The sequence below is a fragment of the Coregonus lavaretus genome (genome assembly GCF_964263955.1).
Source record: "Coregonus lavaretus genome assembly, chromosome: 33".
NCBI classification, from domain to species: domain Eukaryota; kingdom Metazoa; phylum Chordata; class Actinopteri; order Salmoniformes; family Salmonidae; genus Coregonus; species Coregonus lavaretus.
Window position 1 is genome coordinate 35,533,049 of NC_140020.1, and position 19,786 is coordinate 35,552,834.

At 46.3% G+C, this 19,786-nt stretch overlaps 1 protein-coding gene across 1 annotated transcript in view; it reads right to left on the reverse strand.

Moving 5' to 3' along the window:
* Positions 1-19,786, reverse strand: part of LOC311108696 (metabotropic glutamate receptor 1-like) — a gene marked incomplete at both ends in the record, with an annotated part of 68,024 nt that overhangs the window by 8,152 nt on the left and 40,086 nt on the right. The window contains 4 exons of the mRNA XM_084151416.1: positions 1,676-1,802; positions 4,634-4,802; positions 5,396-5,642; positions 7,326-7,561. Of these exons, the coding sequence (XP_084007542.1) occupies positions 1,676-1,802; positions 4,634-4,802; positions 5,396-5,642; positions 7,326-7,561 (779 nt within the window). The remainder of the gene's footprint in view (positions 1-1,675; positions 1,803-4,633; positions 4,803-5,395; positions 5,643-7,325; positions 7,562-19,786) is intronic.

The window sequence follows — 19,786 nt, forward strand, 5'->3', positions numbered from 1 at the left end:
CAAAAGTATTCATCCCCCTTGGCGTTTTTCCTATTTTGTTGCATTACAACTTGTAATTTAAATGGATTTTTATTTCAATTTCATGTAATGGACATACACAAAATAGTCCAAATTGGTGAAGTGAAATGAAAGAAATAACTTGTTTAAAACATTTCTAAAAAATAAATAATGGAAAAGTGGTGCGTGCATATCTATTCACACCCTTTGCTATGAAGCCCCTAAATAAGATCTGGTGCAACCAATTACCTTCAGAAGTCACATAATTAGTTAAATAAAGTCCACCTGTGTGCAATCTAAGTGTCACATGATCTGTCACATGATCTCAGTATATATACACCTGTTCTGAAAGGCCCCAGAGTCTGTAACACCACTAAGCAAGGGGCACCACCAAGCAAGCGGCACCATGAAGACCAAGGTGCTCTCCAAACAGGTCAGGGACAAAGTTGTGGAGAAGTACAGATCAGGGTTGGGTTATAAAAAATATCCTAAACTTTGAACATCCCACGGAGCACCATTAAATCCATTATTTAAAAATGGAAAGAATATGGCACCACAACAAACCTGCAAAGAGAGGGCCGCCCACCAAAACTCACAGACCAGGCAAGGAGGGCATTAATAAGAGAGGCAACAAAGAGACCAAAGATAACCCTGAAGGAGCTGCAAAGCTCCACAGCGGAGATTGGAGTATCTGTCCATAGGACCACTTTAAGCTGAATACTCCACAGAGCTGGGCTTTACGGAAGAGTGGGCAGAAAAAAGCCATTGCTTAAAGAAAAAAATAAGCAAACATGTTTGGTGTTCGACAAAAGGCATGTGGGAGACTCCCCAAACATATGGAAGAAGGTACTCTGGTCAGATGAGAATGAAATTAAGCTTTTTGGCCATCAAGGAAAATGCTATGTCTGGCGCAAACCCAACACCTCTCATCACCCCTAGAACACCATCCCCACAGTGAAGCATGGTGGTGGCAGCATCATGCTGTGGGGATGTTTTTCATCTGCAGGGACTGGGAAACTGGTCAGAATTGAAGGAATGATGGATGGCGCTAAATATTATACAGGGAAATTCCTGAGGGAAACCTGTTTCAGTCTTCCAGAGATTTGAGACTGGGACGGGGGTTCACCTTCCAGCAGGACAATGACCCTAAGCATACTGCTAAAGCAACACTCTAGTGGTTTAAGGGGAAACATTTAAATGTCTTGGAATGGCCTAGTCAAAGCCCAGACCTCAATCCAATTGAGAATCTGTGGAATGATTTAAAGATTGCTGTACACCAGCAGAACCCATCCAACTTGAAGGAGCTGGAGCAGTATTGCCTTGAAGAATGGGCAAAAATCCCAGTGGCTAGATGTGCCAAGCTTATAGAGACATACCCCAAGAGACTTGCAGCTGTAATTGCTGCAAAAGGTGGCTCTACAAAGTATTGACTTTGAGGTGGTGAATAGTTATGCACGCTCAAGTTTCCTGTTTATTTGTCTTATTTCTTGTTTGTTTCACAATTTTATTTTATTTTATCTTCAAAGTGTTAGGCATGTTGTGTAAATCAAATGATACCAACCCCCAAAAAATCAATTTTAATTCCAGGTTGTAAGGCAACAAAATAGGAAAAATGCCAAGGGGGGTTGAATACTTTCGCAAGCCACTGTAGATAGATTGTTTCCTGTTAGTTAGTTACCTTCCAGCTCGTCATCGGGCCACCAGCCCAGGTCACAGGCCTGACAGGTGAACTCATCCCGGACGATCTCATTGTCCTTACAGGTAGTGCAGATCCAGCAGCAGCTCACCTCGCCCTTCCTGATAACCTGATCACACAGAGGTCAGGGGTCAACTCCAGAAGTCACAAGCTTACAGTCAAAACAATAACAATACCCAAACCACAACAAACCACAACCCCCACACCCACACAGTACCAACTCCAATTTTTATTTTTATTTTATTTTATTTCACCTTTATTTAACCAGGTAAACCAGTTGAGAACAAGTTCTCATTTACAACTGCGACCTGGCCAAGATAAAGCAAAGCAGTGCGATAAAAACAACAACACAGAGTTACATATGGGGTTAAAACAAAACAAAGTCAAAAATACAACAGAAATACATATAATATACAGTGTGTGCAAATTTAGCAAGTTATGGAGGTAAGGCAATAAAATAGGCTATAGTGCAAAATAATTACAATTAGTATTAACACTGGAATGATAGATGTGCAAGAGATGATGTGCAAATAGAGATACTGGGGTACAAATGAGCAAAATAAATAACAATATAGGGATGAGGTAGTTGGGCGGGCTAATTTCAGATGGGCTGTGTACAGGTGCAGTGATCGGTAAGGTGCTCTGACAACTGATGCTTAAAGTTAGTGAGGGAGATAAGTGTCTCCAGCTTCAGAGATTTTTGCAATTTGTTCCAGTCATTGGCAGCAGAGAACTGGAAGGAATTGCGGCCAAAGGAGGTGTTGGCTTTGGGGATGACCAGTGAGATATACCCGCTGGAGCGCAGACTACGGGTGGGTGTTGCTATGGTGACCAATGAGCTAAGATAAGGCGGGGATTTGCCTAGCAGTGATTTATAGATGGCCTGGAGCCAGTGGGTTTGGCGACGAATATGTAGTGAGGACCAGCCAACAAGAGCGTACAGGTCACAGTGGTGGGTATTATATGGGGCTTTGGAGACAAAACGGATGGCACTGTGATAGACTACATCCAATTTGCTGAGTAGAGTGTTGGAGGCTATTTTGTAAATGACATCGCCGAAGTCAAGGATCGGTAGGATAGTCAGTTTTACGAGGGCATGTTTGGCAGCATGAGTGAAGGAGGCTTTGTTGCGAAATAGGAAACCGATTCTAGATTTAACTTTGGATTGGAGATTCTTAATGTGAGTCTGGAAGGAGAGTTTACAGTCTAACCAGACACCTAGATATTTGTAGTTGTCCACATACTCTAGGTCAGACCCGTCGAGAGTAGTGATTCTAGTTGGGTGGGCGGGTGCAAGCAGCGTTCGGTTGAAGAGCATGCATTTAGTTTTACTAGTGTTTAAGAGCAGTTGGAGGCTACTGAAGGAGTGTTGTATGGAATTGAAGCTCGTTTGGAGGTTTGTTAACACAGTGTCCAATGAAGGGCCAGATGTATACAAAATGGTGTCGTCTGCGTAGAGGTGGATCTGAGAGTCACCAGCAGCAAGAGCGACGTCATTGATATACACAGAGAAAAGAGTCGGCCCAAGAATTGAACCCTGTGGCACCCCCATAGAGACTGCCATAGGTCCAGACAACAGGCCCTCCGATTTGACACATTGAACTCTATCTGAGAAGTAGTTGGTGAACCAGGCGAGGCAGTCATTTGAGAAACCAAGGCTATTTAGTCTGCCAATAAGAATGCGGTGGTTGACAGAGTCGAAAGCCTTGGCCAGGTCAATGAAAACGGCTGCACAGTACTGTCTATTATCGATCGCGGTTATAATATCGTTTAGGACCTTGAGCGTGGCTGAAGTGCACCCATGACCAGCTCGGAAACCGGATTGCATAGCGGAGAAGGTACGGTGGGATTCGAAATGGTCGGTGATCTGTTTGTTGACTTGGCTTTCAAAAACTTTTGAAAGGCAGGGCAGGATGGATATGGGTCTGTAACAGTTTGGATCTAAAGTGTCACCCCCTTTGAAGAGGGGGATGACCGCGGCAGCTTTCCAATCTCTGGGGATCTCAGACGTTACGAAAGAGAGGTTGAACAGGCTAGTAATAGGGGTTGCGACAATTTCGGCGGCTAGTTTTAGAAAGAAAGGGTCCAGATTGTCTAGCCCAGATGATTTGTAGGGGTCCAGATTTTGCAGCTCTTTTAGAACATCAGCTGTCTGGATTTGTGTGAAGGAGAAGCGGGGGGGGCATGGGCAAGTTGCAGCGGAGGGTGCAGAGCTGGTGGCCGGGGTAGTGGTAGCCAGGTGGAAAGCATGGCCAGCCGTAGCAAAATGCTTGTTGAAATTCTCGATTATTGTAGATTTATCGGTGGTGATTGTGTTTCCTAGCCTCAGTGCAGTGGGCAGCTGGGAGGAAGTGCTCTTATTTTCCATGGACTTTACAGTGTCCCAAAACAATCAGATATAAAGACAGGTATTAGCGTCTAATATGGCTTTGATGGTGCATTTTTAGGCCCTTTGCTCCACCCCGAGCTAAAACAAATAAGTCAATTCAGGTGCATATTATAAAAACCTATATGATGTAACAGTTTTCCCTTAGTCGCACACAAATGATATTCCAAAAGACAAGCTCAGTTGCATTTACATGATCCTGTTCCTAAAGTGGATGTTCTCAGAGCTGTGATATGTAAAACAAGGTGATGCACAGCACAGGGCAGTAAACAAAGTGTTAGCAGGCCCAGGTAAAGCAGACAGGAGAGTGTGCATGCACCCTATGGGGGGCGTATAGCCAGGCTGAATAATACTGGCCCTGGTTGGAGAGACTCAAGGTGTTTCCTCAAGATCCTGAAGGCTACACAACATTGTGTTAATACACAATTAAAATCATTCCTTTTCAACCAGGGACAGAATCTGCACATCAATTCCTAGGCTAGGGATCAATTTACAGAGCTAACTTAGTTCAAATCAAATTAAACAAAAGCGTCAGAGCCAGGTTGTGTCTGTACCTTGATCTGTCCCCTGGAGCAGGGCTCGCTGCAGACGGAGCGGACCATGTCGCTGTTGTTCATCCACAGCTTCCAGTCATCGATGTTCAGGATGCCCTCGTGCCACGAGCCCACCTGCTGGTAGTCATAGCTACCGTCACCCACACTCTGCAGGTTCATGATGTCATACCTGAGAGGGGGAGAGGAGATAGGGTGAAGGGGTGAGAGACCGTTAAAGAGATTGGTGGGAGATGGATGGAGGGGGTGAAAGAGGGGGAGAGGCACAGAGCGAGATTATGAGAGAGAGAGTGAGAGAGCAAGAGAAAAACAGAGCAAGGGAGAGAAATGGAGATACAGAGAGAAATGGAGAAAGGAAAAGGAAAGAAGAAGCAGGTGATTTAATTATAACAAGTCCCTTGCTTAGAGCAGACTCCTTTGTCCAAAATCACTTTAACATCTTACATTCTATATAGTTAAACGTTTTTCAGGTAAAGCTACTTACCAGGGCACAGAACATCCGCTTTGGGCTTTGAACCCAGATCTATTGTGATTATGGTACCATGTCTGAGTACTAGCCCTGACATCTGGCTGAAATACAGGGTTGTGACTGGGGCTGTTTTTCACCTGTCTGTCAGGGACTGATTTGATTTGATTTTGATTTGATTTGTGACACTGAGAGGACTGACTGCAAATACTGTAAGTAGAAATGACTGCTGCAGCACATGGATACATTGAATCTGGTCCCCCCCCCCCCCTCCCATCCATCCCCATCTCCCTCCTCACCTGCCAGGAGTGTCCCCGTTCTCGTCGAAGTACACATCCTCCCCTGACACCCCTCTGAAGGTGGTCTTGAGCAGGTACTCCAGCAGCTTGCTGCCGTCAATGGGGTCCATGGCCTCACACAGGCCTGGCTGGCCAGGGCACAGCTCACTGTGCATGTCATGGAGGCCGTGGGCCATGGCATAGATAGCATTGATGACGAATCCCATCTTACTGTCCTGGACGTAGTTCTCATGAAGACTCTCATTGCCTGGGGATTAGTGGGAAATTACCAGAATGTCAAAATGGGGGTTTGGGATTGGTTGATGTTGTTTTTCTAAGGACTGTGGCCATTTTGTTTGTTTGTGCTGGATTTACAGTGTCGTATCAATGTGTAAATGTAGGCAAACATAATATTGTACGGCAAAAGAATTGTACAACTTCCTTCTCACTCAACCCATAAACAACTGAGTTTGGAATTATAATTGAATCAAAAAAATACAACAAAACATCTCTCTCTTTTGCAGCACAATATAATTGGCACACACTATACAGTAGATCATAATAAGGTGTCCAGAGGCTTATTCATGTTTTCCCCAAAGGATACAGAACATGGAGAAATCTTGAGGGAGCAACAATAAAGTCTGTGGACACCATAGTGAGTAACGAGCATTTTTGGTCAGCCAGCTGAAAGCATTGTCAGGCACAGGGCAACCATAGCACTAATAGTGACATTTTTTAAAAGAGATATTCATTCACCCTTCTATGAGGTGAGGTGCCACTCCATATTTGTTTTCTTCTTATAACTGCTTAAATCTCATCACTTTTCTCTCCATCTTTTCCCATTGTTTCTCAATACATTTAGAAAATGGCCGTCGTTTGCCTGTGGTGATCATGCAGAGAGGCAGCAGAGGGGATAATCTATATAGAACACATCTCTCTCATACAGTGGTGTTCTAACGAAAGGGGTTGTGAACAGTGTGTTTCAGTGACTCATTCTTCCTTGTTCTCTCTCCACATTGCAGTACCTTTTAAAAAAACAACCCAAGAGTTTATGCATTAGAGTTTGACTGATTTGACCCTACCCCAGGCTTTCTCTGAACACAGCAGCCAATTTGGAGCTTTCTATTTATTTCACTGGTCTAGAGGTAGTACAGGCCAACATAATTCTCAGCGCTAGCACCAGTCAAACTCTACAAGTCTTGCCAAAGTGAAGTGCTTATACAGTACAGTGCAGGTGCAGGTAAAGTCATCATCTCTTTAATCTTGAAATATACACTTACCACCTTGGAGATCTTTAGGAAGAGAAAATAACATAAGACATACAGCAAACTATAGCTACAGTACACTGCTCTGCAATTTTGTCATGTTTTGAATGCTTAGATCATGCTTGGTTTACTTAAGTCTTAAGAGAGTCGGGTATTACACAGTAGTACATGTGTAATACCTTCATGTTGAGGTGAATACACTCACAATAGCATCAATACTTAAAATTGCTTTTCTAACAAAATGTTTGAACGCATACTTATCAAGCATAATTTCATGTGTTAACTGTAATCACTATGTCAATCATTGTGATTTGTTGTGAATAATATCCATAATAAATCTGTTAGTGATTTTGGTGGGGCAACAACTCAATTTACCTAGATCACCTTTTGTTCGTAAGCAGAGAGAGTATTTGGAGAGGAAAAAAGGGAGACAATACATTATCATACAATTGCTAACCTATGTTCAAAACATTAACACGAACTATTCATTTGTCCTCAGCCTAACTCATCATGCATTGACATTGCAATAGAAAATACTGTATGACCTTTATCTGACGATTCTATATATTTTTTCGTCCCATTGCTTTTGTTGATTAAAATATGCATTTCCTTCCTCCTCCCAACCTAACCCCTGCTCAGTCCTCATGACTCTGAGTAGCCTAATGTCGTTTCTTAGTGGTTCTCACCGGAGCAGACTTTCTTGTATTTCTTAATCTCCTGTGGATGTCCGGCCAGCCGGCACTGGAAGCGGTACTGCCAGAACTCTGGGAACCATGGGTTCCGTGTGTTGGTGTCCAAACGCAGCTTCAGGAAGTAGTCATCAAATGACTTCACTTCCTCTGACTGCAGCTTCATGGTGATCCCACCTTCTGCTTCCTGTTCGTACCCCTCCACCACCTCATCTCGATCTGCCCATCCATCACTGGGGAGAGAGAGAGAGAGAGAGAGAGAGAGAGAGAGAGAGAGAGAGAGAGAGAGAGAGAGAGAGAGAATACTGAGCACACAGATAATGAACTTTACATCCGGCAAAGCACTGTATTTGGATTGTGAGAGGGATCAAAGCTTATGTAAGACAATAAAAGGGACATCAGGCACTTTTTGGTAAACACCCCATTTCACTTAACTCCCAATTAAACTTTAATCAAACATGGTTAACTAATTAATTATGAAGAAAAGCTTTATATAGTATAATAAATGTTTCAAGCTATTTCATAGTTTAATCAGGGCCCTGGTGCACACACTGCACAGTCAGTTCAATATGTTGGAGAGGGAAGAGCAAGTTCATTCTGCATAAAAAAAACTTTAATTACAATGGAAAAACAATAAAATATAATTGTCTGTGTTACATTTCCCCATTAACTCATGAGCAGGAGTTCAGGCATTTATCCAGTGACACTTGGGCGTTCTGCTAGCCGTAGGAATAAATGGAACGGAGTCAAAAATGTGGTTTCCATATGTTTGATACCATTCCATTTATTCCATTCCAACCACTACAATGAGCCTGTCCTCCTATAGCTCCTCCCACCAGCCTCCACTGGTGTGGATAATATCAAAGACAGGACAAAAATGGCTTCCATCTTAATTTTCAGCTCTACTTACAGTCCACCAATCGCCTTGTTTGTTTGTTTTCTTCCCCTCTGTGTCAGAATCCCCATTAAACTAAGCTCATTTAGACATGCATTTGAAGCCTGGAGAGCCTTAGAAGGATGGACAAAAAAGACTAGGGACAGAGACAAAGAAAATAAATGAGTAGATATACAGAGCTTCTCTAAGCTGTGCTCTTCTCTTCTCTGGATGCAGCAGCCTTGAATACCTGTACAGTTGACAGCTACCCTCCAATTAGACAGTAAGTGAGCCAGCAGCCAATTACCACACACAGAAGGGATATTCTGACAGACAAGAGCATATGTGAGTGTGTATGTGAGGAGTGTGTGCAACCTGGTCTCAGAGCATTTCATATTATTATGTAAGTAAATCCGAGACACTCCATTTAGTATGATAAGTTACGTTTCGCCTGGAATGTATTAAGTTGTGGATTTCCATCACCCATTTCATATGATATGTTACGAATTTGCACATGTAAAAATATAAGAATTTGCAAACTGTACAATATGTTATGAATTTGTAAAACGTACAATATGTTGCGAATTCTAGCTAGGTGGGTAGGGGGCTAACGTTAGCTAGCTGGAAAATGTCAGCTAGGCTAGGGGTTAGGGTTAAGTTTAGGAGTTAGGTTAAAGGGTTAAGGTTAGGGTTAGAGTTAGGGGAAGGGTTAGCTAGCATGCTAAGTAGTTGCAAAGTAGCTAAAAAAAGTAGTAAGTAGTTATAATTCTAAAGTTGTCCCTGATGAGATTCAAACTTGCAACCTTTGGGTTGCTACACTCTAAAAAGAAAAGGTTCCTGGAGTATCCTTTACGGGTTCTTCAAATTGAAACTGTGGGGGAACCCCTATAAGTTATTCTGGGGTTAATTTTTGAACTATCCCCCTCCCCTATTATTATTATTAATAATAATATTACGCATAACAATAACACAATATTTTAGTGGCAAAGCAGAATAAAAAAAATCCAAATATGAGGTAAACTCCCAGCAGAGCCCCAAATCCAATGGGTATATCATCTGGCGTGTTGATGCTAATGTGTTGATGTTCTCCGTATCCATATCCAGAATGATTTTGCAGTGCATGGTGATTGAACAGGTTTCTTGTTATATTCATCAGAGGTGTAGGGAGGGTAGTCTGTGAATCCAAAAAATAGTAATTATACAGATGATTAACAAAACATGCACACGGCAGTATTCATACCTTGGTATTTGTGGTAAATGTGAATGAAAAAAAACAGTTTTGATAATGGTTTTCATACACATACCTTGTCCATAATGTAGAGGCCAATGGGATATTCATTGAAGAGGTAAGGGAAGAGGATGGTAAATCTGGTCTGCATAACATACCAATACCAATTGACATAACTTTATATGCCTCCTTGTCTGTATACCTGCAGACACAGACACATCAATGAGCAGTTCAGTCATCTGCACCCAATACAGCTAGCCTTCAACATATTCTTATAGCCTACATATTCTTACCTCTTTGTTGATTGTTATCCATTGAATTGTCCATTTTCTGTTTGAGTGTGATGGAAAGGAGTCAGGCGCAGGAGGGTAATCACCGAATACAGAGTTTATTGCTTCGTAGACACACAAATGCGGTCAAATAGCGATCAATGAAACAGGCACAGGGGAAACTATCATCCCTGGCAAAGACACTGTAATGGATATCCAACAATACATAGGCACAGGGGGAAATCTACCCTGGCAACAATATGTTACAGGTAGCTCCACCGAGCTACACTACTCTAACAAATAACAATCACCCACAAGGACAAGGGGGCAGAGGGAACACTTATATACAGACTAATTAGGGGAAAGGAACCAGGTGTGTGTGATTGACAAGACAAGACAATTGTGATGATGATTGGGGCGGCAGTGGTTAGTAAGCCGGTGACGACGAACGCCGAAGCCTGCCCGAACAAGGAGGGGAGGAGCAGGGCGAGCCGGATGGCAACGGTAGAAATCCTGCAACAGGGAGGGATCGAGGATATCCCTCACCGGGACCCAGCACCGTTCCTCCGGACCGTACCCTTCCCACTCCACGAGGTACTGAAGGCCCCCCATCCGAAGCCTCAAATCCAGGATGGAATGGACAGAGTACACCGGGGCCCCCTCGATGTCCAGAGGAGGTGGAGGAACCTCCCGCACCTCAGACTCCTGGAGCGGACCAACCACCACCGGCCTGAGAAGAGACACATGAAACGAGGGGTTAATACGGTAATCAGGGGGAAGTAATAACCTATACGTGACCTCGTTGATTCTCCTCAGAACTTTGAACGTCCCCACAAACCGCGGGCTCAGCTGGTAGGCGGAGGAGCAGATTCCAGGTCGAGAGCCAGACCCGATCCCCCGGTACGAAGACCGGGGCCTCACTGCGGTGACGGTCAGCGTTGGCCTTCTGACGATGCACGGCGTGCTGGAGGTGAACGTGGGCAGCGTCCCACGTCTCCTCCGCGCGCCGAAACCAGTCATCCACCGCAGGAGCCTCGGTCTGGCTCTGGTGCCACGGTGCCAGAACCAGTTGGTAACCTAAAACACATTGGAATGGTGTTAGGATAGTAGAGGAGTGGCAGAGAGAGCTCTGGGCATATTCTGCCCAAGGCAAGAACACTGACCACTCCCCTGGCCGGTCCTGGCAGTAGGACCGCAGGAACCTACCCACATCCTGATTTAACCGTTCCACCTGCCCATTTGACTTGGGGTGGAACCCAGAGGTCAGGCTGACCGAGACCCCCAGACATGCCATGAACGCCTTCCAAACCTTGGACGTGAACTGGGGACCTCGGTCGGACAATATATCCTCTTGCACCCCTTAGTGCCAGAAGACGTGAGTAAACAGGGCCTCCGCAGTCTGCAGGGCCGTGGGGAGACCGGGCAGAGGAAGGAGGCTGCAGGACTTGGAGAAGCTGTCCACAATGACCAGGATGGTGGTGTTACCTTGGGAGAGGGGAAGATCAGTCAAAAAATCAATACTAAGGTGAGACCATGGTCGTTGTGGAACTGGTAAAGGTTGGGCTGCGGTACGTGGTACGCAGCTGGGCTGCGGTACGTGCCTGCTCTTATCCATGATCGTCTGATCTTCTGGGCAAACACGTCACCCTCCTCTGGAGCAGGCACGTACCGCAGCCCAGCTGGACACTGCGGTGGAGATGGATCTGTGCGTAATGCCTTCTCTATATCCGCGTCCATCGCCCATACTACCGGCGCCACAATGCAGGAGGCCGGAAGTATGGGGGTGTTGTCCCTGGGCCTCTCCTCTGTGTCATACAGCCGGGACAGTGTGTCTGCCTTCACGTTCTTCATACCCGGAATGTATGACAGTGTAAAATCAAACCGGATGAAGAATAGGGCCCGAATGTACTCCAGGTTACGGTGGTCCATCCAGACGAGAAAAGGGTGTTTCGCCCCTTCGAGCCAATGTTTCCACATGGTCAAAGCTTGGACAACAGCCAACAGCTGCCGATCACCAACGTCGTAGTTCTACTCCTCCGGGCTGAGCTTCTTAGAGAAGAAGGCACAGGGGCGGAGTTTGGGTGGCATGCCCAAGCGTTGGGACAGGACAGTACCTATCCCTACCTCGGACGCATCCACCTCCACTATGAACGGTAGTGATGGATCGGGGTGGGCCAGTACCGGAGCTGAGGTGAACAGACCCCACAGTCTCCTGAAGGCCAGGTCAGCCTCAGCAGACCAGCGGAGCCGGGACGGCCCACCCTTCAACAGGGATGTAATGATGCTGCAACCTTGCCAAAGCCCCGGATAAACCTCCGATAGTAGTTGGCTAAGCCAAGGAAGCGCTGCACCTCCTTAACTGTGGTTGGAGTCGGCCAATTACTCACGGCTGAAATGCGATCTCCTACCATCTCTAAACCTGAGGTGGTAATGCGGTATCCGAGGAAGGAGACGGACTGCTGGTAAAACTTCTCTGCATTTTCCAACAGTCGGGCAAGCACTTTGCGAACCAGGGACACATACTCGGCACGAGTAGCGGAATACACCAGGATGTCATCGATGTAGACCACCACACCGCGACCAAGCATGTCCCAAAACACCTCGTTCACAAAGGACTGGAAGACGGATGGAACATTCATCAAACCGTAGGGCATCACCAGGTATTCATAATGCCCTGTGGTTGTGCTGAATGCTGTCTTCCACTCATCCCCCTCCCGAACACGTACCAGGTTGTATGCACTCCTGAGATCTAGCTTAGTGAAGAAGCGGGCACCATGCATTGACTCAATCACTGAAGGAATGAGGGGGAGAGGATAACTAAATCTAATCGTCTCCTTGTTCAGTGATCGATAATCAATGCATGGGCGCAGACCGCCGTCTTTCATCTTCACAAAGAAGAAACTCCAGGAGGCGGGTGAAGGGGAGGGACGTACATACCCCTGGTCCAGGGACTGGGACACGTATGTTTCCATAGCCTCCGTTTCAGCCTGCGACAGGGGGTACACATGACTCCTGGGAGGTACAGCGTCTACCCGAAGGTTTATCGCGCAATCCCCCGCCTGATGATGTGGTAATTTAGTCGCATGCGTCTTTGAAAACGTGTGCGCCAAATCAAGGTATTCGGGGGGAATGCACACGGTGGAGGTACCATCTGGACTTTCCACCGTGGTTGCACCAACGGAAAAACATCTAGACACCTACACTGACACTCTCGCGACCACCCCGTGAGAGCCCTCTGCGGCCATGAGAAGGTGGGGTTGTGGAGTGCTAGCCAACGGATACCTAATACCACAGGGAAAGCAGAAGACTCAATAATCTAAAAAATAACCTGCTCATAATGTGTCTCCTGGGTGATCATGGTGACTGGTATAGTGACTTCCGTAACAAACCCGGACCCTAATGGTCGACTATCGAGTGCTCTGATGGGGAGTTGAATGGATAGGGGAACCAATGAAATGCCTTGACGGCGTGCGAATGCCCTGTCCATAAAGTTCCCAGCTGCGCCTGAATCGACTAGCACCTTACACTGGGGAAGTACCATGTGATCGGGAAAGTGGATAGGTAGGGTACAGTGCGCAGCAGAGGGCTCTGAACAGGTGTGGGTGTTCGATACCTGGGGTGATGCGTGAGTGCCCTGCCTGCCGCCTCCAGGCCCAAAAGAACGTTGACTACTATGTGTGGTGTACTGTCCCTTCGTGCCACCAGAGTGGCACTGTCGCTGTCCTCCTCCGCTCTCTCGGCCGGCGGCTCCACCCAGCTCCATCGGCTCGGGATCCAAGTCGTCCGGGGTGGAAACGGGCAGACCCCTACCAGGATGTCCTCTGGCTGCCAGCAGGTTGTCCAAATGAATGGCCATGTCCACCAGTTTATTGAAGAACAACATGGTGTCCTGGCAGGCTAGCTCCCGTTGGACGTCCTCCCACAGATGGCACCGGAAATGGTTGATCAGGGCCCGCTCGTTCCACCCGGACCCCGCTGCCAGCGTCCGAAACTCCAACGCGAAGTCCTGCGCGGTCCTTGTCCCCTGCCTCAGGTGGACCAGCCGCTCGCCCGTCTCTCGACCCTCGGGCGGGTGATCGAAGACTGCCCGAAAGATGCGAGCGAACTCCCCGTAGTCCTCCAACGCGACTCTCACAAATAACAATCACCCACACGGACAAGGGGGCAGAGGGATCACTTATACACTGACTAATTAGGGGATAGGAACCAGGTGTGTGTGATTGACAAGACAAGACAATTGTGATGATGATTGGGGCGGCAGTGATTAGTAAGCCGGTGACGACGAATGCCGAAGCCTGCCGAACAAGGAGGGGAGGCAGCCTCGGCCGAAGTCGTGACAAGAAAGATTTGCACAAATATGAAAAGATAGATGGTATCATCATAAAACAATATCAATTTAGATCATACAAGGGACAAACCTTACTTTAAATTGAGATCTTTACATTTTTCAGTTAAGTTCCTACACCTGCTGTCCTTTGTTTCAGTTGGACAGTTAGATTCCTGCAAGAACCCCCACCAACTAAGGAGGTTCCTCAATGAACCCCACCTCCCATGGGGTTCTTGGAAGAACCTTTTGGGGGCAATTTTCAGTGCCAAGAACCTTAAGGCTCTTCGAACTTTGAGGATCTTAGAAGAACCGTTGTTGAACCCCTAATTTTTTGAGTGTAGACGTTCGCATTAAGTAACAATCTGTCTTATGTACCCATACCAAACGTAACATATTACACTAAATGGGGCGTCTCGGGTTTACGTACAGAATTATACTAAATGCTCTTAGACCAGGTTGGTGTGTGTCATGTTTGGCCATTTTAAACGAGGTCTGATAGAAACGTTGAAATCCAAGGGATATGAAGCATAAGGAGTGATATAGTGGGCTGCTTGAATATTTTGGAGTGGTTTTTAGCACTGATAAAGACACAGGGAAATGTTTCCCCGCTTTCTCGAGCTCATTTAAGGTGATGCCACTAGATAATCCACTGACACACTTCTGAATTCTGGGTGTTAGCCATACAGAATCATATCTTTCCCTGTCCTAATTGAGTTTAGGCCAGAGACAGATGCATCTGATTTGTCACTGTCACATTTTCCTCTGAGGCTTTGTGTGTGTGCGTGTGTGTGTGTGTGTGTGCATTTATGCTCAAATCCCAAACCACTATCACTCTTCCTCCCATCAGATATTCACAATCACAACAACCATAATTATTGTTCCATGTGCCCTCCCTCCCTCCCCATCACTAGTCTAGTCCATTCCCTGCCCCAAGGTAGCTAACTGCATTTGATGTGCTAAATTTGATACAGTGTTATATACAGACCTCCAATATTTGTCCCCAGACGTGGAGAACTGCAACAGCAGACTATGGCAGAGAGAGATTGAGATCGGTGTGTGTGTGTGTGTGCGCGTGCGTGTGTGGAGCATTTATTTAACATCCCAATGAATAATTTATGAGTTGTTGCCAAGGTAGACATGCATTGCTGCTTTCACATCGGAGTTTGTGATAAAGAAATAATTACACTCTCTCCCTCTCTTCATGCCGTCGCTGGATCCTGCTGTACTGTATATACTTAGTTTAAATACCTCATCAAAACAGTCAAACCAGTGGAGGACAAATTTGATTGAATTCATACCTACCTAAGTTTCATGAGTTCATGTATCATGACTAATGTTAATAGCATTTTTATCAAATATTTATGAAAACACAGACCCACCACAGTTACACTAATACTATCAAACACATACCACTGCTATCCCATATGGAAAATAATCATGAAAATCTCATAAGAATCTTGTATGGCAGGAGAAGATGTTTTGTAAAAGAAAATCTAATAAGTATCTGGTAAGATTTTGTATGTTTTGCTTTATATGTTAGTGGTGTATTTGTGTTAACACAACCGAATACATGATTGTGGTACATAGATATGGTACGACATATTTGAGTCAAAATATATTAATTCTATGAGTCATCAATGAATATTGTAATAAAGTGTATGTTCTCTGTAAAGGTCTCTGTAAAAACACATACAAATACACCACTAACATATAAGGCAAAACATAAATAATCTTATCAGATACTTAGATTACTTATTAGCTTTTTGTAAAAAATTATCTTGCTCTGCCATACAATATTATAATTATATTTTCATGATTATTTTTGTATGAATCTGTTATGTGTATTTGCTGCCATATGTAGTACTTATAAGTTCCATATAAGAATATTGTTAGATTCGTCTATGTCTTTTCCATATGGGATTACTATTACTCCCAGCACACCACAGCTAGGCTAGTTGAATTACTGGAGGCAGCATCGTTTCTAGCATATTCCCTCCCTGTTATTCCAGTAAATTTCTATCAAATTCAACTGTTTTCCTAGAGAAATATACTCAAGGCCAAATTAACACATGCATCAAGTGGTCAATTAGAGATATGTGTGTGTGTGTGTGTGTGTGTGTGTGTGTGTGTGTGTGTGTTTGTGTGAACATTGGCCAGATGATTGACTGATGCTTAGTGTTGTGAGACAATGTTGTGGAGGAGCTTCTGAGCCAACAGTTAGATAATTAATAGCTAAAACACAACAGAGCTTTCAGCTGAGTGGTCTGAGTGCCAGGAGAGAGAACAAACTAACAAATCCCCCTGACTATTTCAGATGATCTAGTTCCAGTTTGATAGCTAACGCATTTGTATATTTATGAAGCCATGAATTAATTGGCGGGGTAGAGCCTTAATCACATGCACCATCTCCTGAGAGAGAGAATGGATTTTAAAATAGTTTCCTAAAAAGTAGAAAAGGAAGAGATTAATTATGTGTTCCCTTGTTCCCTTGTTTTGGCTCATTTGACACAAGCAGACACTTTATAAGAATACCCAAACAAATGCAGGTGTCTAAAGACCAGTAGAATGACAACTGACCCGATTATATTCAAACCACATTAACGTTTGTAATGTATAGAGCCAAGCCCTACCTCTACCCTATGCCTCTCTCCTCTCCTCACCCCTCAGTTCCCACTCACTCGCTCCTTTCTTTCTCTCAATCTTAACCCACCCCCTCTTTCCTTCCCTCCCTCTTCCCTCTTTCTCCTCTTGTCTTCTTTTCCCCTGTTTTTCAATTTTTCCCAATCTCCGCCATCTTCCCTTCTTCTTCACTCTCTCCCCCCTCTTCTCTTCTTCTTCACTCTCTCTTCCCTCTTCCCTTTCTCTTCCTGATCCAGTTCATTTTGCATGAGCGAAGTGGCAGTTTGTTAGCCAGATGACGGTAGGCAGGCCAGAACTCTCCCGAGGTAGCTCAACGACCCTGGCCAAGCTGGGATCCATTAAAACCAGATCCAGCAGCCTTTACTTATTCATCACGCCCCAGTTTGGAGATCTATCTCCCAGATCTCTCTGCCTTGGACCAATGGCGAACAATGTTGGGAGAGCCAGATTTACCGCTAGCTGGCTACCTGCCGGCAGTTCTCCATATTTAAGAGTATTACCCAGGAAAAGTGTTGTCACGAACCATAGTGACTGTTTTCATGTTTTCCTGCCTTGGCTTGGGGGGGTGTGTGTGTGTGTGTGTATGTGTGTGCATGCGTGTGTCACGACTTCCGCCGAGGCTGCCCCCCCTCCTGGTTCGGGCAGGCTTCGGCGTTCGTCGTCACCGAATTACTATTTACTGCCGATCCCATTCTCATCACTCCACTTGTCATGTCTTGTCATTCACACACACCTGGTGCTCATTCCCCTAATTAGTATGTGTATAAGTGTTCCCTCTGTTCCCCTTGTCTTTGTGAGTGATTGTTTTTTGTGAGTGTGTGTAGCTCGGTTGAGCTACATTTCACTGTTTTATTGCCAATGTGGATGTTTTCCCTTGTATAGTTTTGTTTGACGCTTGGGGCGTTTGATTTATGTCAACGGAATAAACTCTGGACTTCGGTATTTTACCTCCTGCGCCTGACTCCTTCATTCACACCTCGTCACAGAATCACTCACCTGATCTGATATGGAGTCAGCAGGAGAAGACAGCATGCCTGGAGTTGTGGCAAGGGTCCAGGAGAATTCCTCGATGTTGGCCAGCTTGGGGGAAGCGATGGATCGGGTTCTTCAGGTGGTAGAACGCCTGGAGAGGAGAAGATCCGATCTATCGAGACCAGCTGGTCAACCGGATCCAGCCACCTACACCCCAGCCCCTGGAGGGATCCAGATATCCCGGCCACCGGCGTTTGATGGGACGGCAGCGCGATGTAAGGGATTCCTACTCCAACTGGAGTTGTATTTCTCCATCATCAGGCCGCAGCCCCGGGAGCGGGAGAAGGTATCCGTCCTCATTTCCTGCCTTTGTGGGAGAGCCCTGGAGTGGGCCAACGCGGTGTGGAACGAGGGAGGTACCGTGTTGGAGAACTACAGGGAGTTTGCTCGCCTCTTTCGGGCTGTTTTTGATCACCCGCCTGAGGGTCGAGAGGCGGGCAAATGACTGGTTCATCTGAGGCAGGGGACGAGGACTGCTCAGGACTACGCGCTGGAGTTCCGGACGCTGGCAGCGGGGTCTGGGTGGAACGAGCGGGCCCTGATCAACCATTTCCGGTGCCACCCAAGGGAGGACGTCCGACGGGAGCTAGCCTGCCGGGATGCCATGCTATCGTTCTCCCAACTGGTGGACATGGCCATCCGGCTGGACAATCTGCTAGCAGCCAGAGGACGTCCTGGTAGGGGTCTGCCCGTTCCCACTCTGGACAACTCTGACCCCGAGCAGATGGAGCTGGGGGGAGCCGCCGGTCGAGAGAGCGCAGGAGGACAGCGAAAGTGCCACTCTGGTGGAACGAAGGGACAATCCATCTCACGTCGCAGTCAATGTTCTTTTGGGTCTGGAGGCGGTAGGCAGGGCACTTACGCATCACCCCAGGTAACGAACACCCAAACGTGTTCAGAGCCCTTTGCGGCGCACTGTACTTTATCTATCTCCTTTCCCGATCACTTGGTAGGTTCCCAGTGTAAGGCGCTAGTCGATTCAGGCGCAGCTGGGAATTTTATGGACAGGGCATTTGCACACCGTTAAGGCATTTCATGGTTCCCCTAACCATTCCACTCCCCATCAGAGCACTTGATAGTCGACCATTAGGGTCCGGGTTGGTTAAGGAAGTTACGGTACCAGTCACCATGATTACGCAGGAGACGCATGCTGAGCAGATCACCTTGATGATTATTGAGTCTCCTGCTTACCCTGTAGTCTTGGGTATCCCGTGGTTAGCCCTTCACAACCCCAATTTCTCATGGCCGCATAGGGTTCTTACAGGGTGGTCGTGTGAGTGTCCGGGTAGGTGTCTAGGTGTTTCCGTTGGTGCGACCACGGTGGAAAGTCCAGACGGTACCCCCACCGTGCACATTCCCCCCGAATACCATGATCTGGCGCTCGCGTTTTCCAAGACGCAAGCGACTAAATTACCACCTCATCGGGAGGGGGATTGCGCGATAAACCTTCGGGTAGACGCTGTACCTCCCAGGAGTCATGTGTATCCCCTGTCGCAGGCTGAAACGGAGGCTATGGAAATATACGTCACTGAATCCCTGCGCCAGGGGTATGTACGTCCCTCCACTTCACCTTCCTCCTCGAGTTTCTTCTTTGTGAAGAAGAAAGATGGCGGTTTACGCCCGTGCATTGATTATCGACCATTGAATAATGTGACAGTACGATTTAGTTATCCCCTTCCCCTCATTCCTTGAGTCAATGCATGGGACCCGTTTTTTCACAAAATTAGACCTCAGGAGTGCCTACAACCTGGTGCATATTCGGGAAGGAGATGAGTGGAAAACAGCATTCAGCACAACCTCAGGGCATTATGAATGCCTGGTGATGCCCTACAGTTTGATGAATGCTCCATCCGTTTTCCAGTCCTTTGTGAATGAGGTGTTTCGGGACATGCTTGGTCACGGTGTGGTGGTCTACATCGATGACATCCTGGTGTATTCCGTTACGTTTGCCGAGCATGTGTCCCTGGTTCGCATGGTACTGGTCCGACTGCTGCAAAATGATCTTTATGCCAAGGCAGAGAAGTGTGAGTTTTTCCAGCAGTCAATCTCCTTCCTCGGATATCGCATTACCACCACATGTGTGGAGAT